At 52.6% G+C, this 18,654-nt stretch overlaps 1 protein-coding gene across 2 annotated transcripts; it reads left to right on the plus strand.

Moving 5' to 3' along the window:
* The first annotated feature begins 827 nt into the window (after nucleotides 1-827).
* On the plus strand, nucleotides 828-18,309 carry LOC135974908 (C-type lectin domain family 2 member D-like). Of its 2 annotated transcripts, none has more exons than XM_065564141.1 (7): nucleotides 828-949; nucleotides 1,203-1,358; nucleotides 3,995-4,564; nucleotides 5,251-5,355; nucleotides 14,215-14,399; nucleotides 15,881-15,984; nucleotides 16,217-18,309. In XM_065564141.1, the coding sequence occupies exons 3-7, from the start codon at nucleotides 4,378-4,380 to the stop codon at nucleotides 16,344-16,346; spliced, it is 711 nt and encodes a 236-aa protein (XP_065420213.1). In that variant the 5' UTR covers nucleotides 828-949; nucleotides 1,203-1,358; nucleotides 3,995-4,377; the 3' UTR covers nucleotides 16,347-18,309. The 2 variants fall into 2 exon arrangements, with proteins under 2 accessions (XP_065420213.1, XP_065420214.1); XM_065564142.1 differs by having other exon boundaries at nucleotides 1,203-1,275.
* The last annotated feature ends 345 nt before the right edge of the window (nucleotides 18,310-18,654 follow it).

Raw genomic sequence — 18,654 nt, forward strand, 5'->3', positions numbered from 1 at the left:
ACTTACTAGAGTTGATACTTTACATTCCAAAGGCTTGGACGGTTTTTCCTTCTTTGTCTTTATCTTTAATAAGAGGTTAGGAGGAGGATTTGTAGTGGGGGTTGCCATGGGGCTGAGCAAGCTGAAGTCTCCATGTACCAAACCCCAGAGCTTGTTTGAAACTATTCAGAGCTGGGCAGTGACTGGAGTATATGTTCCTTCTAAATCATACAACCTCTCTCACCTCCTCCCCCTGGGTACCCCTGACGTGCCAGTACCTGCCTCATCACAAGACACGGTGGGGGGTGTGTGTGTGAAATCCGGCTTCACTGAAGTCACTCTTACGGATGTCCATGGATTTCACTCAGGGAGTCACTTTAACTGCCCTTCCCCTCCCTGCCCCCTGCCTCCTGCACAGGGAGGGAGTTGCTGCTCTGCGCTAGAAGAATTCTGTCGCTCTAAGTACCGTGACTGGGGCTGTGAAATATTTTTTAGCACAATAATTACACTGGTGCAGCCCTTGGTGTGGACAGTGGGTTATACTGGTGATGGTGGATTAGCCACTGGGCCAACGGGGCCCTGGCCAATTGGGGGCCCCCCAGAAATATGGGTGTCTTCACCCTCTCTGCCCAGCGCTCCTGCCAGGGAGCAAAGTTGGGGTGCAGTAGCCCCCACTCCCTGGCAGGAGCGCCAGGTGTGGGGGGGGGAAGCCCCCCTGCCCTGACCCTGCTTCCCGGCAGGAGTGCCAGAGGGGGGTCGGAGGGGCCTCTATCTGTTCTGGCCGAGGGCCCCACAAAACAGTGATCTGCCTCTGTATAAAGGTGCCCTGCACCTCTACAGCATGTTCCCTTCCTGCCTGGGGATCTCGGTACCGATCTGAGCCCCTTTATCCCAGTACAGCCCCATGCACACCAGGGAGCCGACCAGGACCCTGAGAGCTGCAGGACCCTACAGTGCAGGCAGGCCCAAGGTCAGCGCAGCCTGCAGGGTTCAGCCCCAGGGGAAATTTGCCCCCAAACTGTGTTACACTCGGGGACTAGATTCAGTCACTGGTGTCCTGTAGCCCGGCCTGACCTGCCTGACCCTTGGGGAGCTCACTGACACCAGTCTGTTGGCTCAGGATCCCTGGGGGGAGTTCGGATTCCTGCCCCCCGGGTCGTGTTTCTGAAGGAGGGAACAAGGCAGGGCAGTTGGTTAGTTATTTTCTGTTTCACTCTCCCTAGGAACCGATCAGAGGGAGGAGCTGTGTATAACCCGCCTGCCCTAGAGAGGAGAGACCAGAACAGGACTGGAGCGGTGCGTGTCCCACACCCTGTGCGATCGGAATTAACCCTTTCCTCGCTGTGTGTCCTGCCGGGAGCTGGGGGGCTGCGGCTCAGGTGAGCAGAGAGCTGCGAGGGGCGGGGGTGTGGGTGGGTGTGTCTGCATGGGGAGCTGTCCTGGGGATCGGGCTGCCTCCATACTGTCTCCCGTGCTTTGTCCCTACGAATCCAGCTCATTTGCCCGCGGGTCTGTGCGGGGCTGGTTGCGGGGGCTCCTATGGGGCAGGGGGCGCTGGGGACAGGGGCAGTGATGCCCTGGGCAGGCCCCAGTGCCCAGCCCGGGATGTGTCCGCCCTGCAAAGCCAGGTGGGGTCTGATCTCTGCACCCCACTGCAGAGCCCGCGGGGTTTGCCCTGGGCTCAGACCCTCGGTGCCGGCTCCGTTTGGTGCCTTTGCTGGGGCCGCCTGGTGCCCGGAGCTGCCGGATTCACTCTCTGGCTCCTGCTCTGTTGGGCTGGCGCCGTCTGTCCCTGCGGCTAGGGACCCTCCTGCAAACCCCCCCGGGCAACAGCTGCTGCTTCTCTCCCTGCCAGAGCAGACACAGACACTGGGGAGCGGTTATGGATTGCATTGGCTGGGTGTGTGTGTGTGTGTGTGTGTGTGTGTGTGTGTGTGTGTCATATGTGGTTTGCAAATGACATTCACCACCATCTGCAGATCCTGGACCCTGTGAGCAGCCCGGACAAATGCCCCCTGGGGCAGATGGGGGCTGTGAGGAGGGTGGGCTGCTCCTTTCATTGTGCCAGGGGAATCTAAAATCTAAGACTAATGCTGCGTTCCTTATTCTGGTAACTTCTTGCTGACCGGTGGAAGAAAACGAGTGTCTACACTGCACAGTAAACCCAGTTCTGACCCAGGTTTGAGCCCAAACCCCTTTTTGTCCACACACAGATCAGTCTGACTCAGATCCGTGAGCACTCAGGACCCGGGTCCTAGGACCCTGCTGGGATGTGGGTCTGAGCCTGTGTCCTGTTGTGGGGAGAGGGGCAGGGCAGGGCAGGCTGGCTCAATTCTGTCTTGGTCACAACAGAACACAGTGTGGACACAGACCAAGCTGCAGACCAGTCAGAAGGTTGGTGTGGTGTGGACCATTAGCACGGCTGGGAGACCCAAGGACAGCAGTTGTAAGCCCTGGTTTGCAGTGCAGTGTGGATGCTCACACACGAGCTTGGACACAGTCCCCGAGCCGCGGTCCCACAGAACTGGGTTTACTATGCAGTGTAGACAGACCTCTAGTGATTCATTGGCATCAGCCCAGGCCAGGTGGGTCGGTGGTGATGCAAGTGGATACCAGTGAGAGGAGAATTCTAATCCGGTGGCATTTATACCCCACTGAGCAGGTGACAGCGATGGTCCAAGGTGCCGGGCAGGGGAGAAATGGGCTCCCTGTATGAGCACAGGAGACTCTTATTGGGGAAACTGCTGCATTTTCTGTCTCCTGGATCCCTGCCCTTGTAGCATTTTATGACACACAATGGGACTATGGGGCAATTCCCAGCTGGCTGAGGTAGCCGTTACTCCCCCCCCCCCCCCATTACCCCACAGCTCTGCTAATACCCGAGAGGAGCTGGGAGAGGAGGGGGCTGTTTAGCTGCCTTTTATTGATTTACTGATGGAGCTGTTTATTGTCTGAGTGAAATGACATTTCATTTCCACTAGGGGGCTGGTGTCATTTTGCAGCAGCTCTCCCAAAAGCCCTATCAGATCCACTCCCCTGACCACGCCCCTGACTTGAAAAGGCGGCAAATTCAAATCTTATGAAATACATTTCCACACAAGGCACAGCTGGCCTGTGGAACTCACTGCCACAAGATCTCCTTGGTCAATCTTCCTTTCTGACTCCTGATAAGTTCTTGGCGTTTATAGGGATAATGGGACCATCCAGAGTTACAACCGTCAATATTACACAATAACCTGGAGTGGGAAGGGCTCTAAGTGACAAGGTACAAGGCCTAGCTTCTAACCAGTGGGGGTGAGGGAAGAATCTCTCCCCGGGGCAGGTTATTCCATCACTGTCCAGTACAGGGGTGTCCTGCCCCTCCCGCTGAAGCAGCTGGTGCTGGCTGCTGTGGGAGTCGCTCCCGTCAGATCTGCTCAGCTGGCAGCTCTGCCCCGTCACAGGGATCAGCTGGGAATGTCTGTGTCTGCTGCTCTCCCAGTCCCTGTCCTGCTAGGGGTGCAGGGACTTCATGGGACATCCCCCAGGGGCAGGCAGCAGGAACTGCCCCCCCCCCTGCAAAATTCCAGGCTCTCCAATTAAACCATAATGACTTCTTGTAAACTATTTGCATAAGGGGAAGCAAATTCATTACTACCAGTTCAGGTGTGGCTGTAACAACTGTATAAACAGACATCACCAATCAGAGCTGGGGATCTGACCTCATTGACTCCCATGGAACTATGGCTAATTTCACCAGCTGGGGGTCTGGGGTCAGTGACTTCAATGGAGTTGCCCCAATTCACACCAGCCTGGGATCTGGCCCCACTCTCTCTACATGGAACTGATCCCAGTTGAGCACCTGCCTCCGTGTGTTTGTCAAGTGCTTTGGGATCCTTCAGATGACAATTGCTGTAGAGAAACCGGGGCAGTCCTAGCACCGTCAGCTCTAAGCGACCCTGCTGTGCAGGGCTGTGTCTGGGCAGATAAACACCGACACAAGCCAGCCCGAGTAACCCGACAATTCTCTCCACAGGCAAACCTCGAATCCAGACCCCACGGGACGGCGCGCCAGTGAAAAGAAACAGAACAAGGACGATTCGGCGATGTGGAGTTTATTTGGTCAGCGCTTGCTAAGGCCAGGTTGACCCTGGGGATAAAAGCAGTGCCAAGGATACCTTTGAAACAGTTCATTCGAACACAGTCCAGACCCAGTCTGGCTGGTCGGGGTATTCGGACAAAACTCACAATTAAATTATATTTGAAAGGAGTTTTTCCTGATCACCCCACGTAGCCAAACCGCACCTGAGCTGTAATCGAGTGAGCTGCTTTGAAACTGTCCTTACAAAGGGCTCTGCCGGCACCGCCAGACCCACTGTGAACAGGGCCGTAGTTACCGCTGGCTGCAGAAAGGTGAACATGTCGCCTGTTTTGGACTCCATGAGTCTTTCGGAGACAGCAGAGATGTGGAACGGGTCATATCCCACTGAGAAGATGAAGCCAGATCCACACCTGGGTTCCGAGGAAACCCCATTGAAACACAACGGAACAACTCATGTGTCCATCCCTCGCCAGGGTGGAGAGAGCAGCACAATCTGCCCTACAGGTACAGCTGCCTCTCTGGGGACTTCTTACACTTTAACTCAGTGGGGGCCTTTATCGCCCTCTAGTGGCCAGTCCATGTAAAAGACACAAGTCAGCCACGGCCTCTCTGCCCTGCTCAGTCCCTGCATAGTCACCCCAATTCCTCCATCAGTGCTAGACAGGCTGGTCAAATTTCCATCAACGTCTTTTGAGTGGAAAATTCTTTTTTGAAGACAGATTTTTTTCCCCAAAACTCTTTTTGCTCCAAAGTTTTCTGGGTTTCAAATGGAAACAAACAATGACAATCTTCATTTCTAATGGGAAGGGTTTTGTTTAGGGGAGAATTTTGTGTTTGAAGTAGGAAAATACTAGATTTTTTTTATTTAAAATGTTGGGGTCTGCCCCCCCCCCATCCTCTCCCCTTTTAGATCAACACTTTCACTGGAAACAGTTTGAAGGCGCAGGGGAAAACTCTGAAAACCTCCAATTGAAACCCCCATTTTTCTGATTTTTTTTTTAAGTTGAAAAGACTTCCCCTCCCCCCCCCCATTTGGAATGAAAATTTTCACTTCCTGCTCTCTAAATTTCTCTATTTGCGAAATATCCCCTGTTTTTAAACCAGCTCCAGCTGATGCCGTTAATCAGTGCAGGGCCCGGCCCTCCCTACTCTAGCAGCAGCGTGAGCATTAATGGCTTTTCCTATTACAGGTTTGCTGTCTGGGTTGAAACCATGGGCACGTCGCTGGGCAGTTCCCAGTGTGGTTCTCAATCTCATACTGATCATCACCATCATCATCATCATGGCACTGCCAGGTGAGTGTGGACCCGCACTGACCCCGTCTCTGCACCTTACACTCCGTGCTGGAAACGTCACAATCCCCCCAACTTCTCCCCCCTTCCCCCACAGTTCACCCCTGCTTCAACAGTCACATTAGACTCTGCTGAACCCCTGGCATTTCTGTGGGGCCTCCCCCTCCCCAGTGTCCAGCTCCCACCAGCTATTGGTTTACTCTGCCGTGGTACCCAAACACACCTGGTTACCAATGGTCACCCCCTGCCTGCAGCAGGAGGGAGTTGTACCTGTGCCCGGCTGGCTATTGGCTCCCTGACCCCACCAGCCTGTCAGCCTCGCAAGCCCTCTCCTCCCGGCTAGGCCAGCCCTGGCTTTACCTTGTAGATAACAATAGCTGTCTGCACCCGGCCCCCACATCCCTTTGCAGTGCTCCCCTGTGATATCCAGCCCTGACACTGGCTTCTCACAGAAATCCCAGATCCTCTGCCCCTAAAGCGGCAGCGTGCCCCCATTTACCAATTTTACCATAAACCGCCGCTCCTGTATCACACACAGCACTTGTGAGCTCGGCTAATAAACAAGAGGAAGTTTGTTCAGGAAAGAATAAAGATTTAATTAGAAATTAGAGCGTGGGATGGAAAGAAATGTGTGACGGGTTGGATCACAGAAACCCCCTTGAGAGCTGCCACCCGATGTGCAAAGACTACCCCTGCTCCTGTTTTCCCTGCCAGCTCAGGACTCCAGCACCCTGTCTTGCTGAGCCAGACACTCCCGTCTGGCTCCAGACACAGACCCAGGGTCTGAATCACTTGTCTGAAAGCTGCAAGTTTACCTGAAAACAGCTCACAGTAGTGTGCTTGTCTTTAGCACTCAGATGCCCAACTCCCAATGGGGTCTAAACCCAGATAAATCCGTTTTACCCTGCATAAAGCTTATGCAGGGCAAACTCATAAATTGTTCGCCCTCTATAACACTGATAGAGAGATATGCACAGTTGTTTGCTCCCCCAGGTATTAATACATACTCTGAGTAAATTACTAAATAAAAAGTGATTTTATTAAATACAGACAGTAGGATTTAAGTGGTTCAAAGTAGTAACAGACAGAACAAAGTAAGTCACCAAGCAAAATAAAATAAAATGCGCAAATCTATGTCTAATCAAACTAAATACAGATAATCTCACCCTCAGAGATGCTTCGGTAAGTTTTTCTCAGACTGGACATCTTCCAGGCCTGGGCACAATTCTTTCCCCTGGTACAGCTCTTGTTCCAGCTCAGGTGATAGCTATCAGACAGCCATCTGCAGACAATGGGAGTCATCAAGATTCCAAACCATCATTAATGGCCCACACTTTACACAATTACAATAGGCCCTCAGAGTTACATTTTATATTTCTAGTTTTAGATACAAGAGTGGTACATTTATACAAATCAGATGATCACACTCAGTAGATTATAAGCTTTGTAATGATACCTTACAAGAGACCTTTTGCGTGAGGCATATCCCAGTTACTTACATTCACTTATTACCGTATTTTCTCTAAAACTATCTCAGTTACATTATATTGACTTATTATCAAGTTTTTATAAAACCATATAGACTGCACAACGTCACACCCTCCTCCTGAACTTACTGCCAGAGACTTGGACACTGACCATGGCGGAGGCAGTATACCTAAAATTCATTTTTGGGCTCCCCTATGGGGCAGACACACCTGTGTCCCCCACAAGGGAAAGAGACCCTGATCCAGCTGTAGGCTCACAGCTCCAAGCTATGAGAGACCTTTCGCTGGCCAGCAAAATCCCCACCCTTTCACTCAGGTTGGGTTTGCTTCCAGCTAGAGTCTTTGGGGTTTGTTCCCACCGCAGCAGTCAGGATACATGTCTCTGTGCACCTCTTCCACTCCATTACAGCCAGGTCATGCTTCGGGGTCTTAATTGCTTTGTCTCTTAAGTTCATGCTGGTGGGCAGCCTTTTCTTTTTCCAGGTCAGCCTTTTCCTGGGCAAATTGTACATCAATTTCCATTTGTCTTCCCTTGAGACCATCACTCAAGGAGCTGGGATCCACAGAGAACAACCCTCCTGCCAGAACAGGCACCCCTCCCCTCCTGTCTTGCTAGGTTAGACACTCCAGTCAGCTTCAGCACAGACAGAGGTTGGGCCACACCCATCTGCAGTTCACTGAAACTGAGATGCACTCAGCTCAGGGGCTTCTTAGTTAACAGAGACATTGCCAGCGCCCATGGTTCAGTCTTTCTGGGCAATTTGCAACTTGTGTAGTTTTAGCTTCTTTTGATCTTCATTCTTACTTATTTTGCTTCCTTTTCTGTCCCTACTTCTCTTTCCCGAAATAAGCAAACAGAAAATAAAAAACCAGTAACCACTTTGTCTGTTCTCCAGCCACCACACTTAAAATCACTACCAGTATCTCAAAGCAATCAGCTGTGCAGAGACCCTGCTCGACTACGCCACTGTGACGGGTTGGATCACAGAAACCCCCTTGTGAGCTGCCACCCGATGTGGAAAGACTACCCCTGCTTCGGTTTTCCCTGCCAGCTCAGGACTCCAGCACCCTGTCTTGCTGAGCCAGACACTCCCGTCTGGCTCCAGACACAGACCCAGGGTCTGAATCACTTGTCTGAAAGCTGCAAGTTTACCTGAAAACAGCTCACAGTAGTTTGCTTGTCTTTAGCACTCAGATGCCCAACTCCCAATGGGGACTAAACCCAGATAAATCCGTTTTACCCTGCATAAAGCTTACCCTGCATTGTTCGCCCTCTATAACACTGATAGAGAGATATGCACAGTTGTTTGCTTCCCCAGGTATTAATACATACTCTGAGTGAATTACTAAATAGAAAGTGATTTTATTAAATACAGACAGTAGGATTTAAGTGGTTCAAAGTAGTAACAGACAGAACAAAGTAAGTCACAAGCAAAATAAAATAAAATGCGCAAATCTATGCCTAATCAAACTGAATACAGATAATCTCACCGTCCGAGATGCTTCGGTAAGTTTTTCTCAGACTGGACACCTTCCAGGCCTGGGCACAATTCTTTCCCCTGGTACAGCTCTTGTTGCAGCTCAGGTGATAGCTAGGGGATTCTTCATGATGGCTCCTCTCCCTCTCTGTTCTCTTCCCCCCTTTATATATCTTTTGCATAAGGTGGGAACCCTTTGTCCCTCTGGGTTTCCACCCCCCCTCACTGGAAAAGCACCAGGTTAAAGATGGATTCCAGTTCAGGTGACCTGATCACATGTCACTGCAAGACTTCATTACTCACTTGCCAGCACACACATATACAGGGAGACTCACATGTAAACACAGCCATCTGCAGACAATGGGAGTCATCAAGATTCCAAACCATCATTAATGGTCCACACTTTACATAATTACAATAGGCCCTCAGAGTTATATTTTATATTTCTAGTTTTAGATACAAGAGTGGTACATTTATACAAATAGGATGATCACACTCAGTAGATTATAAGCTTTGTAATGATACCTTACAAGAGACCTTTTGCATGAAGCATACCCCAGTTACTTACATTCACTTATTACCGTATTTTCTCTAAAACTATCTCAGTTACATTATATTGACTTATTATCAAGTTTTTATAAAACCATATAGACTGCACAACGTCACAAAATGATAACAAAACAAAACCAAGTAATAAAATGTGAACCTGGATGTACACTTGTCACGGAGTGTGGGGGGACTCAGGGCCCTGCACCCCCGAGACTTCCTGCAATTCACCATGACTCTCAGCCAGCCAGTAAAGCAGAAGGTTTATTTAGATGACAGGAACACAGTCCAAGACAGGTCTTGCAGGCACAGACAACAGGACCCCCTCAGTTAGGTCCATCTTGGGGTCCCAGGGCGCCCCAGCCCCCTTGGGAGGTCAGAGCCCCGTCTGCCTCCCAGCCAGCTCCCCAGCCAGCTCCTGAAACTCTGCCTTCAGCGACCCCTCCCACAGCCTTTGTTCCGTTTCCCCGGGCAAAGGTGTCACCTGGCCTTCAACCCCTTCCTGGGTTCTCATGTTACACGCTCAGGTATTCGCCTTCGGTCAGTCTCCCATCCCCCAATGCAGACTATCCTAGCCACACTCCCCTGTCAGCATTCAAAGACCACAGTAAGAACAGTCCCAGTTCGTCACATCTCCCCCCTTCGAGACCGAACTGAGCGGGGTCACTTTAGCCAGTGACCCGGGGAAGTTCGAACCTACCCCCGTTCCCATGGATGCCCCTGCATCCCTCCCATTCCTTGGTGAGAATTACACCAGGCCCTTCCAGTTTCACGCACCCCCTTAGGTCGGGGTTGCTCGATGGCACTCGTAGTTCGCATGTGGGAAGGTTTATGCGGCCCGTGCCCTTTTCCCACCCCAATACCCCTGGGGTTCCAACTGGGCTGTGGTCTTCTCCCAGCGCTCCAGTCTGGAGGTAGGTGATTTGGGCTCTCTTGGTTCAGAGCCCCCCTTTGAACCTTGGCCACCCTTTGGAAAGGCTCCTCTATGCTGGGCAAGGGTCCTAAAGCCGTTTCCCCCTTGTCCCAGGCCTTCCTCCCCCTCTGACAGGGGTCACAGGATCGGCAGTACTGTCGGACAGTAACACAGACCCCAGGCCAGTAAAAGCTCCGTAGCAGCCTCTGCTGGGTACGCCAGGTTCCCTGGTGCCCTGAGAGGGGAATGTCATGGGCCCGGTACAGCAGCTGGCGGCGATACTTCTGGGGTCCCACCAGCTGCCTCCTGATCCCCCCTGACTCCATTTTCCCTGGGGGAGCCCATTCTCGGTACAGGAACCCCTTCTCCCACAGGAACCTTTTCCGTCCACCTCTCCCCATGGTCTGTACCGCACTGAGGTCAGCCAGGTCCCTTATCTTCCGCAAGGAGGGATCTCTCTGCAACTCGGCCTGGAACTCAGCAGCTGGGACAGGGATGGCCACCTGCTCTCTCTCGCCGGCTGGGTCTGAAGCTGCAGCCTCCCTGAGCCGTGTCCCTGGGTGTTCCCTCCCCACCAGGTTAGGGTCCTGTGCCTCGGGCAAGGCACCCTCCCCAAAGCCAGGGCACCGTGCCCCTCGCCGGCTCTGACTGCAGGTCACAACCAAGGCACCCTGGGGGTTGCTTGGACAGTCCTCCAGGTCCCCCCCCATCAACACCTCATTGGGCAAATACGGGTGTACCCCCCACATCCTTGGGGCCCTCCTTGGCCCCCCACTTCAGGTGTACCCTCGCCCCAGGCTCCTTGAATGGGGTCCCACCGACTCCCGTCAGGGTCAGGTAGGTGTTGGGCACCACGCGATCTGGGGCCACCACCTCAGGCCGGGCCAGTGTCACCTCTGCGCCTGTATCCCAGTATCCATTGACCTTCCTCCCATCCACTTCCAGGGGAACAAGGTACTCTCTCCGGAGGGACAGCCCCGCGCCCACTGTATAAACCAAAAACCCTGAGTCTGGAGCATCCAGCCCTCAGAGGAGCTGGCCTGGAGCTCTCCTCCCTCCTTAGCAGGTGGTACTCTGCCAGCCCCCTTCCCTGGGAGTGCTGCCTCTCGCCCGGCTGGGTCTCTACCCAGTCAACCCTCTGTGGGTTCGGTCTGCTCAGTCTGTCCCTGAGCCTGGGGCACTGGGCCTGTATGTGGCCTCTCTGGCCACAGTGATAGTAGCCCATGTTCCATGGGTCCCCTCGAGTGGGTCGGAGGGCCCTGATGCCGGATGTTCCCCTTTGATGGGGGTTTTCCGTATTTTCCCACTGGGAGGTCCCATGGTGACTCTCTCTCTGCGTTGCGGTGGGACTGTTCCTTTGGGACTCCTCCCTGTTATCCCCTGACCGGCTCTTTACAAACTCATCGGCCAGCCAGCCTGCATGTCGCGGGTTCTCTGGCTTTCTGTCCACCAACCACAGCCTCAGGTCGGATGGGCACCGCTCATACAGCTGCTCCAGTACCAGCAGTTTAACCAGGTCCTCCTTCGTCTGGGCCCCATCAGCCCACTTGCTGGCGTATCCTTCCATGCGGACGGCTAGTTGCAGATATGAGATCTCAGGGGTTTTATCCTGACTCCGGAACCTTTCCCGGTACATCTCAGGAGTCAGCCCAAACTCATGTAGCAGGGCCTTTTTGAATAGTTCGTAGTCCCCTTTCTCCGCCTCTTCCAGTTGGCGGTACAATGCCACGGCTTTGGGGTCCAGTAAGGGGGTGAGAACCCGGAGTCTATCCGCAGGATCAACCTGGTGCAGCTCGCAGGCCGTCTCAAAGGCATCCAGGAAGTCATCCATGTCCTCCCCCTCCTTGCGTGGGTCCAGGATGCACTTCTCAAAGCTCCGTGCAGTCCTGGGTCCCCCCTCACTCACCGCAGCCGGGGTCTCGCAGCCCCTTAGCCTGGCCAGTTCCAGTTCATGCTGACGTTGGTCCTGCTCATGCTGACGTTGTTTCTCCTTCTCTTCCCGCTCCTGCTTCAGTTCTTGCTGCCTTAACTCAAGCTCTTTCAGTCTCAGCTCCCTGTCATATTCCAGTCACATCCGCTCCCAGGACAGGGAGCTTCGCCGGGAGGATCCCCTGCTGGCCGGGGGGGTCACGGCGCCCTCGGTATTTGCTGGGCTCCTCCCCACCCTTCCCCTAGGCATAGGAAGGAGGGGTCTCGGGAAGCCCTCAGCAGCCGGCTGACCACTCCCAGCTGGGACAGACACTGGGGCCTGCGCTGCATCTGCCAGGCTGCTTCCCTGAGACACAGGGATCAGTTCATTCGAGCGATCTCCCTCCTCCAGCCGGGCAATGAGCTGTTCTTTGGTGAGCCTCCCACTGCGCAGCCGCCTCTGCTTGCACAGCTCCACCAGGTCACTCTTAAGCCGCTTGGCATACGCCACTCACAGGCCTGTGTGCTCACCGCTCCCCACAGTTCCCAGGGGGACCCCTAGTGTGCCAGCCCGTCTCGAGGTCACCACCTCTCTGCCAGGGTCGAGCTGCAGACTCCTCCGCCCCTGGGACCACTCGCTGCGATCCCCCCGGGGGACCCTGTTACTGCAAAAGTCCTTCTCGCTGGTCACACACTCCCAGGGGTAATAACCGTCTCTCTCTCACTCTTCAGCGCGCCTGGTCCCCGTCAATCCCCCTTCGTTTTACTGCTCCCCAGTCACTTACTGCAGGAAGCGCCGTCCACGGGGTGCAGTAGATCCCACCGCTACCACCAGTTGTCACGGAGTATGGGGGACTCAGGGCCCTGCATCCCCGGCTTCCTGCGATTCACCATGACTCTCAGCCAGCCAGTAAAGCAGAAGGTTTATTTAGGCGACAGGCACACAGTCCGAGACAGGTCTTGCAGGCACAGACCACAGTACCCCCTAAGTTAGGTCCATCTTGGGGTCCCAGGGCGCCCCAGCCCCCTTCAGAGGTCAGAGCCCTGTCTGCCTCCCAGCCACATCACCAGCCAGCTTCCAAAACTCTGCCTTCAGCAACCCCTCCCACAGCCTTTGTTCAGTTTCCCGGGCAAAGGTGTCACCTGGCCTCTAACCCCTTCCTGGGTTCTCATGTTACATGCTCAGGTATCTTCCCTCAAGGCCAATCTCCCATCCCCCAATGCAGACCGTCCTAGCCACACTCCCCTGTCAGCATTTAAAGACCACAGTAATAACAGTCCCAGTTCATCACAACACTCACCATTTCTGTCTAATAAAGCTGCTTCCCCCACAAGTCCAGTCTCTCTCAGAGCTGGCCGGCTTCACAGAAACCAGGATCCAAACCTTCCTGAAAGCCCCCCTGCTCTTCCTCAGTGAATGGATCCGGAGGGTCTTTCCCCCTCCTCTGTTATATTCAAACAGAGAGAGAACAGCGCCACCTGGTGGCTAGTTGCATCATTGGTGGTGTTCCTATTCTGTACCTAGCATCTCATCTGTAGGTGCATGGGGGTAACAGCGCCACCTAGTGGCTGTTTATAATGATCTTAGTGGTTGGTCATAAGTGGCCTCAACCCCTGGCCTTTTTGAGAGCACAGTTTTGTGCCCACACCACATTGCCCTGGTATTGCTCCCCCTACAGACCAGCCTGGCCATTCAGATGCCAACACGTCTGATGTGCAGGTGCAATCAGGTATCTCAATGACCGTGTCTGTGTGGCGTAGGGTACATGGCAGCCCTCACTGAAAGGTCAGGGCAGGCTGCAAAAGGGAGAGCAGATACTCCCAAGACTGGTGAGTAACACTGAAGTTAGATGCCCCAACCAGTCACAAACTGTGCTTCTGATCCCCCACACTCATTATCAAGAAGTTAAAAAAGAAATCACCCAGCCCCCTTTATTGCATTCCAGTTCTCTGGCTCCCAATCAGCACCTTTGTCCAGTACAGTGAAAAGTTATTTAAAAACTCTGCTCACTATACAAAATGTTCTTCTGACCCCGAAAGACCAGCCACATTACCAGACAATATTAGGTTGGATCTTACCCAAAATACCACACTGCCAGCCAATCCTTTAGCGTCTAAAACTAAAGCGTCCATGGAGTAGGGCGGGGTTCTCAACCTTTTTCTTTCTGGGCCCCTCTCTCCCCACCCCCCACAACATGCTATAAAAACTCCAGGTGCCACAACAACCGTTTTTTAGCATATAAAAGCCAGGGCTGGTGTTAGGGGGTAGCAAGCAGGGCAATTTGTGGGGCCCCTGTAAAGCTAAGCTGATCAGTCTTTGGCTTCAGCCCCATTCAGTGGGGCTTCAGCTTTCTTCCGAGGGCCCCAATGAGTCTAATGCCAGCCCTGCCTGATGGACCCCCTGAAATCTGCTCACCCCTGGTTGAGAACCATTGGTGTAGAGTGCATGTGTGTGTGTGTGCGCGGGGGGTTCCTTTGGCTACAGAGGGAGATGGGTAAATCTCTCACCCTGTCACTTTCTCATCTCCAGCAAAGAAATCTGAGCCGTGTTCAACTGACCCTGTCTCCCCAGTGGCTGTCTGCCCAGAGGGCTGGGTCAGGTACCTGGGGAAGCATTACTATTTCTCCGAGGCTAGAGCAAACTGGACCTACAGTCAGAGCAACTGCTCTGCGCTCGGTGCCTCCCTGGCTACGATTGACACCCAGCAGGAAATGGTGAGACACATTCTGGACTGCACAGGGTGGGGGTGGCAAAGTTGGCTCTATGCTGGGTTTGCCCTGGGGCTGAGATGGACCCAGATGCTGCTTGAATTTAGGGCAACTTCTCACATCCCAGAATAGCTGGAGCTCCGAGTGCTCCACTCAACTCCATCCTCCCTGTATACTGGGGACTGAGTTGGAGCGGTGTGGGGATAATATACCAACCCTCTGCTCTAGGGGAATTCACAGCAGGGGAATCTAGATGCTTTCCAGCCGCTTTTATGTGACAGGAGCAGCATTGCCAACCCAGGTGTCCAATAATCATGAGTCAGGACCTCCAAAGCCATGAGACTGACTTTAAAGTAACAGCTCTGAGGGCGTTGAATTAGTTTTCTGGTGTTGAAGCTTTTAGGGGTCACATTTTCAAGTTTTTCTCTACAGCCAGGAGGGTTAGAAACTTATGAAAGATGAGAGTGTCTTGTAATCACCTGACTCCAGGAGCTGGGGTGTTAAGAAAAGCACCAAACAGCATGAGACTCTCAATAAAACCACAGGATTTGGTCAGAATGCAGGAGTGTTAAAGGCCTGGAATACAGCTGGAGCAGAGCCAGATGGCTGCTAACTACCAGAGCTGGTTGAAAATCAGAATTTCCAGCCTATGGGAAATTCAGGATAAAAATAAATGTCAAAATATCAGAATCGGGACAAGAAGCTGAAATAACTAAACTTTTAACTTTCCCCTTCAGTTCCAGAAATATGTGACAATGTCTGGTTTTAATATTTGATCAGACCAATTTCTTTTAACATTCAGAGATCAGAATAGTTTGATTTGTCAAACCAAATCAAAACCTTTTGTTTCAGCATGGTGCAACACTGAACAGCAGCTGTGGTTCCTCATGGGAGTTGTAGTTTGGGTGCCTTGTTCCCCCATTCTCTTCTGTATGCCAGGATTCCTGGCTAGACTACATCTCCCAAGATGCACAGCAATGTCTCAACCAATAGGGAAACCATGGTGCATTATAGGAGAAGTAGTCTGGGGGCACTCAACCCATAGCGGAAAATGGAGGTACGAGGCACCCAAACTACAGCTCCCAGGAGGCACTGTGGTCGCTCAGCTGGCTAATGTTGAACTGACCCAAAACAAAATCATTGCTCAATGGAAAATGGAAAAATTTCAGCAAAACCTACAGTTACCTTTGGGAAAATTCATTTGTGCAAAAATCATTTTTTCTGTCTCAGAAATAGTTTGATGGAAAATCTCCTGCCAGCTCTAGGAAATACACTAGACTAGTGTTAGCACAATGTCCCTGCATGGACTGACCAACCCATAGTTCATGGGATGGATGGGTGCAGACTTTGAATCTGAATTGTTGTTGCTTGGTGTAGAATTCCCAGCCTGGACCCCCTGCCCAGCATCCTGTGTAGTAGCTCAGAGAATCCAGGGCTCAGCTGAAATGGTGTGTAATGCATATTTACTTCTATTTTTTAAAACAAAGGATTTCCTGATGCTCTATAAAGGCCCCTCTGACTTTTGGATCGGCCTCCGGAGGGAACCGGACCAGCCCTGGAAATGGGCCAGTGGCACCGAATTCAACAAATGGTGAGTCTTTTAGTTCTATGAACTCAGTGAATGATGCAGCTCACATGTAAAACCACTGGCCTGGTGGTTAAGGCCTGGGGCTGTGACTTGGGAAATCTGGTTCCTTTCCTGGTTCTACCCCAGGCTGGCTGTGTGACTTTTGGGCAAATTGCTCGGGGCCAGATTTTTGTTGTTAGTTTGAGCTGCTCTAATAGTTTTGTTGGATTTATTTATTAATTTTTATTATTTGCAGGTTTCCAATCGCAGGAGGAGAACATTGTGCTTTTCTGAACCACAACGACGTTGCCAGTTCAAGATGCTCTAGAGACACATATTGGATCTGCAGCAAACCAGCGGAGAAACCAGAAGGCCGAGCAAAGTGACTGTGACCTGGATGAGTCGGGCCTTGTCCTTTCCATGGGGCTGTCCCAAGCTGCCGCAGCGAGTGGGGGACTTGATGGGGCTGGTGAAGGGGGACATCCCCAGCAGCAAGGAAGAGAGACGCTCGCTGAAGGACATCAGGTAGCTGCTCCCCTGGGAGCCTCCCAGGCTGAGGGCAGCCCCTGTGTTTATGTTTAATAACATTTGGATCCTGCCACTTAAAATCCATCCATGGGCCTGTCCTTATTTTGCCGCTGTGTCCTCATTAATGTTCCTTTTCCTGCACATATGCAACTACCCCCGGCCTGAGTGAACCCCTTGTACTCCTACAGTCAACACCCCAATAATCAGACAGATGGAACATATAATAGCCATGAGACGGTACAGGATGCAGCTGCCCTGTCCTTCACGAGCAACATGCTGTGACAGGGGCTGTGATATAAGGCTCACTCTATGCTACAGAGAAAGGAATCGTTTGACTTGGAAACTGGAAGGGGAGCACTGGCAACCAAACCTGCAGCGTCCCGCCTGTCAGAGGCTCAGCGCAGGAGCCTGAGAAGAGCTGAGTGATCTGACCAGCGGAGTGAAGGGGCCGGGGTGAACCCTGCAGCCTGGGGAAAGGACTTGAACTCCTGCTGTAAGGCAAGAAGGGCTGGTTTGCAGGCCCTGCTGCGAGAGCATGAAGAGAAGCAGTGGACAGGAGGGGATGTGAATGGCTGCTCCCAACCCAGTAGGGAAACTGAGGCAGCAGCTGCATCCTGCCAACAGGGGAGTCCCCACAAGGACTTATAAACTGAGGAAAATCCCCTCCGTCTGTCCTTCTTTCCTATGTAATGCCTGCCTTTATACCACACTCTTCACTTCTCACAGGGAGAGACAGTCCCTGCCCCTGCTGAGATCAGGGCCCCGTTGTGCCGGGCGCCGCACAGACACACAGGGAGAGACAGTCCCTGCCCCTGCTGATATCAGGGCCCCATTGTGCCGGGCGCCGCACAGACACACAGGGAGAGACAGTCCCTGCCCCAGCTGAGATCAGGGCCCCGTTGTGCCGGGCGCTGCACAGACACACAGCAAGAGACAGGCCCTGCCCCAGCTGAGTTCAGGGCCCCGTTGTGCCGGGCGCTGCACAGAGAGACAGTCCCTGCCCCAAGGAGTTCACAGTCCAAATAGACAAGACAGACGAAGGGTGGGAGAGGAAACTGAGGCACAGATTGGGCAAGTGACTTCTCAAAAGTCCCATAACAGGTCAGAGCCAGGAATAAGCCCAGATGCCCTGAATCCCAAGCCAGCATTCTATCTGCTCTGTTGCCCATCAACATAAACACACACAGCTTTTGCACAGTTTACCAGAAAATCTTTAATGTACATGCGATGATAAGAATCCCTAGCTCTGGTCTAGAGTTTTCCAGAAGTAGATCTCAAAGCACTTCACAAAGGAAGGTTAGTATCAATATCCCCATTTCACAGATGGGGAAACCGAAGCACAGAGAGAGGAAGTGGGAACAGATCACTCAATACTATCCCTGTTCTGTTCATTCCCTCTGGGGCACCAGGCACTGGCCACTGTCAGAAGACAGGCCACTGGGCTAGATGGACCTTTGGTCTGACCCAGTGTGGCCATTCTCAAGTGGCTTATTCGCAGTCACCCAGCAGGCATGTAGCATCCTGCCCATCAGCCAATGCCAGGTAGGCTAGAGATGGTGCCACAAATGCCAAGATGACCCTTCTGTAGCAAAGCCAGGAACAGAACCTAGGCCTTCCATGTCGCACTCCAGTATGCTATTAGGACTCACTGCCTCCCTCCAATGACATTGCCTTCAGCATGTTGCATTTGTCCAATGACCAAACCGAAAACACACCAACGCTCTCCAGCCCTTTCTCTTCTGCACACAGGGGATCTCCGGTATACATATACGTCGTTTCGTGTATCCATCGCTCATCAATAGGGGAACGTGTTCCGATTCATGTTGGTCCCGATGTGCATATCCATCGCTTCATCTTTTACGTGGCTTGTCTGTGGGTGCTTCCCCTGGTGTTCAGGAGGCACTGGGAGGCAGGAGGAGGAGGAGCGGGGATGGGGTGCTGTCAGGGTTCCCTCCCCACTCTGAACTCTGGGGTACAGATGTGAGGACCCACATGAAAGACCCCTAAGCTTATATTCTACCAGCTTAGGTTAAAAACTTCCCCAAGGCAAAAATTCCTTTTCTTGTCCTTGGACGGCATTGCCGCCACCACCAAGTGATTTACACAAAAATTCAGGAAAAGGGTCACTTGGAATCCCTATCCCCCAAAAATATCCCCCCAAGCCCC

This window comes from Chrysemys picta, chromosome 12 (genome assembly GCF_011386835.1).
Source record: "Chrysemys picta bellii isolate R12L10 chromosome 12, ASM1138683v2, whole genome shotgun sequence".
NCBI lineage: Eukaryota > Metazoa > Chordata > Testudines > Emydidae > Chrysemys > Chrysemys picta.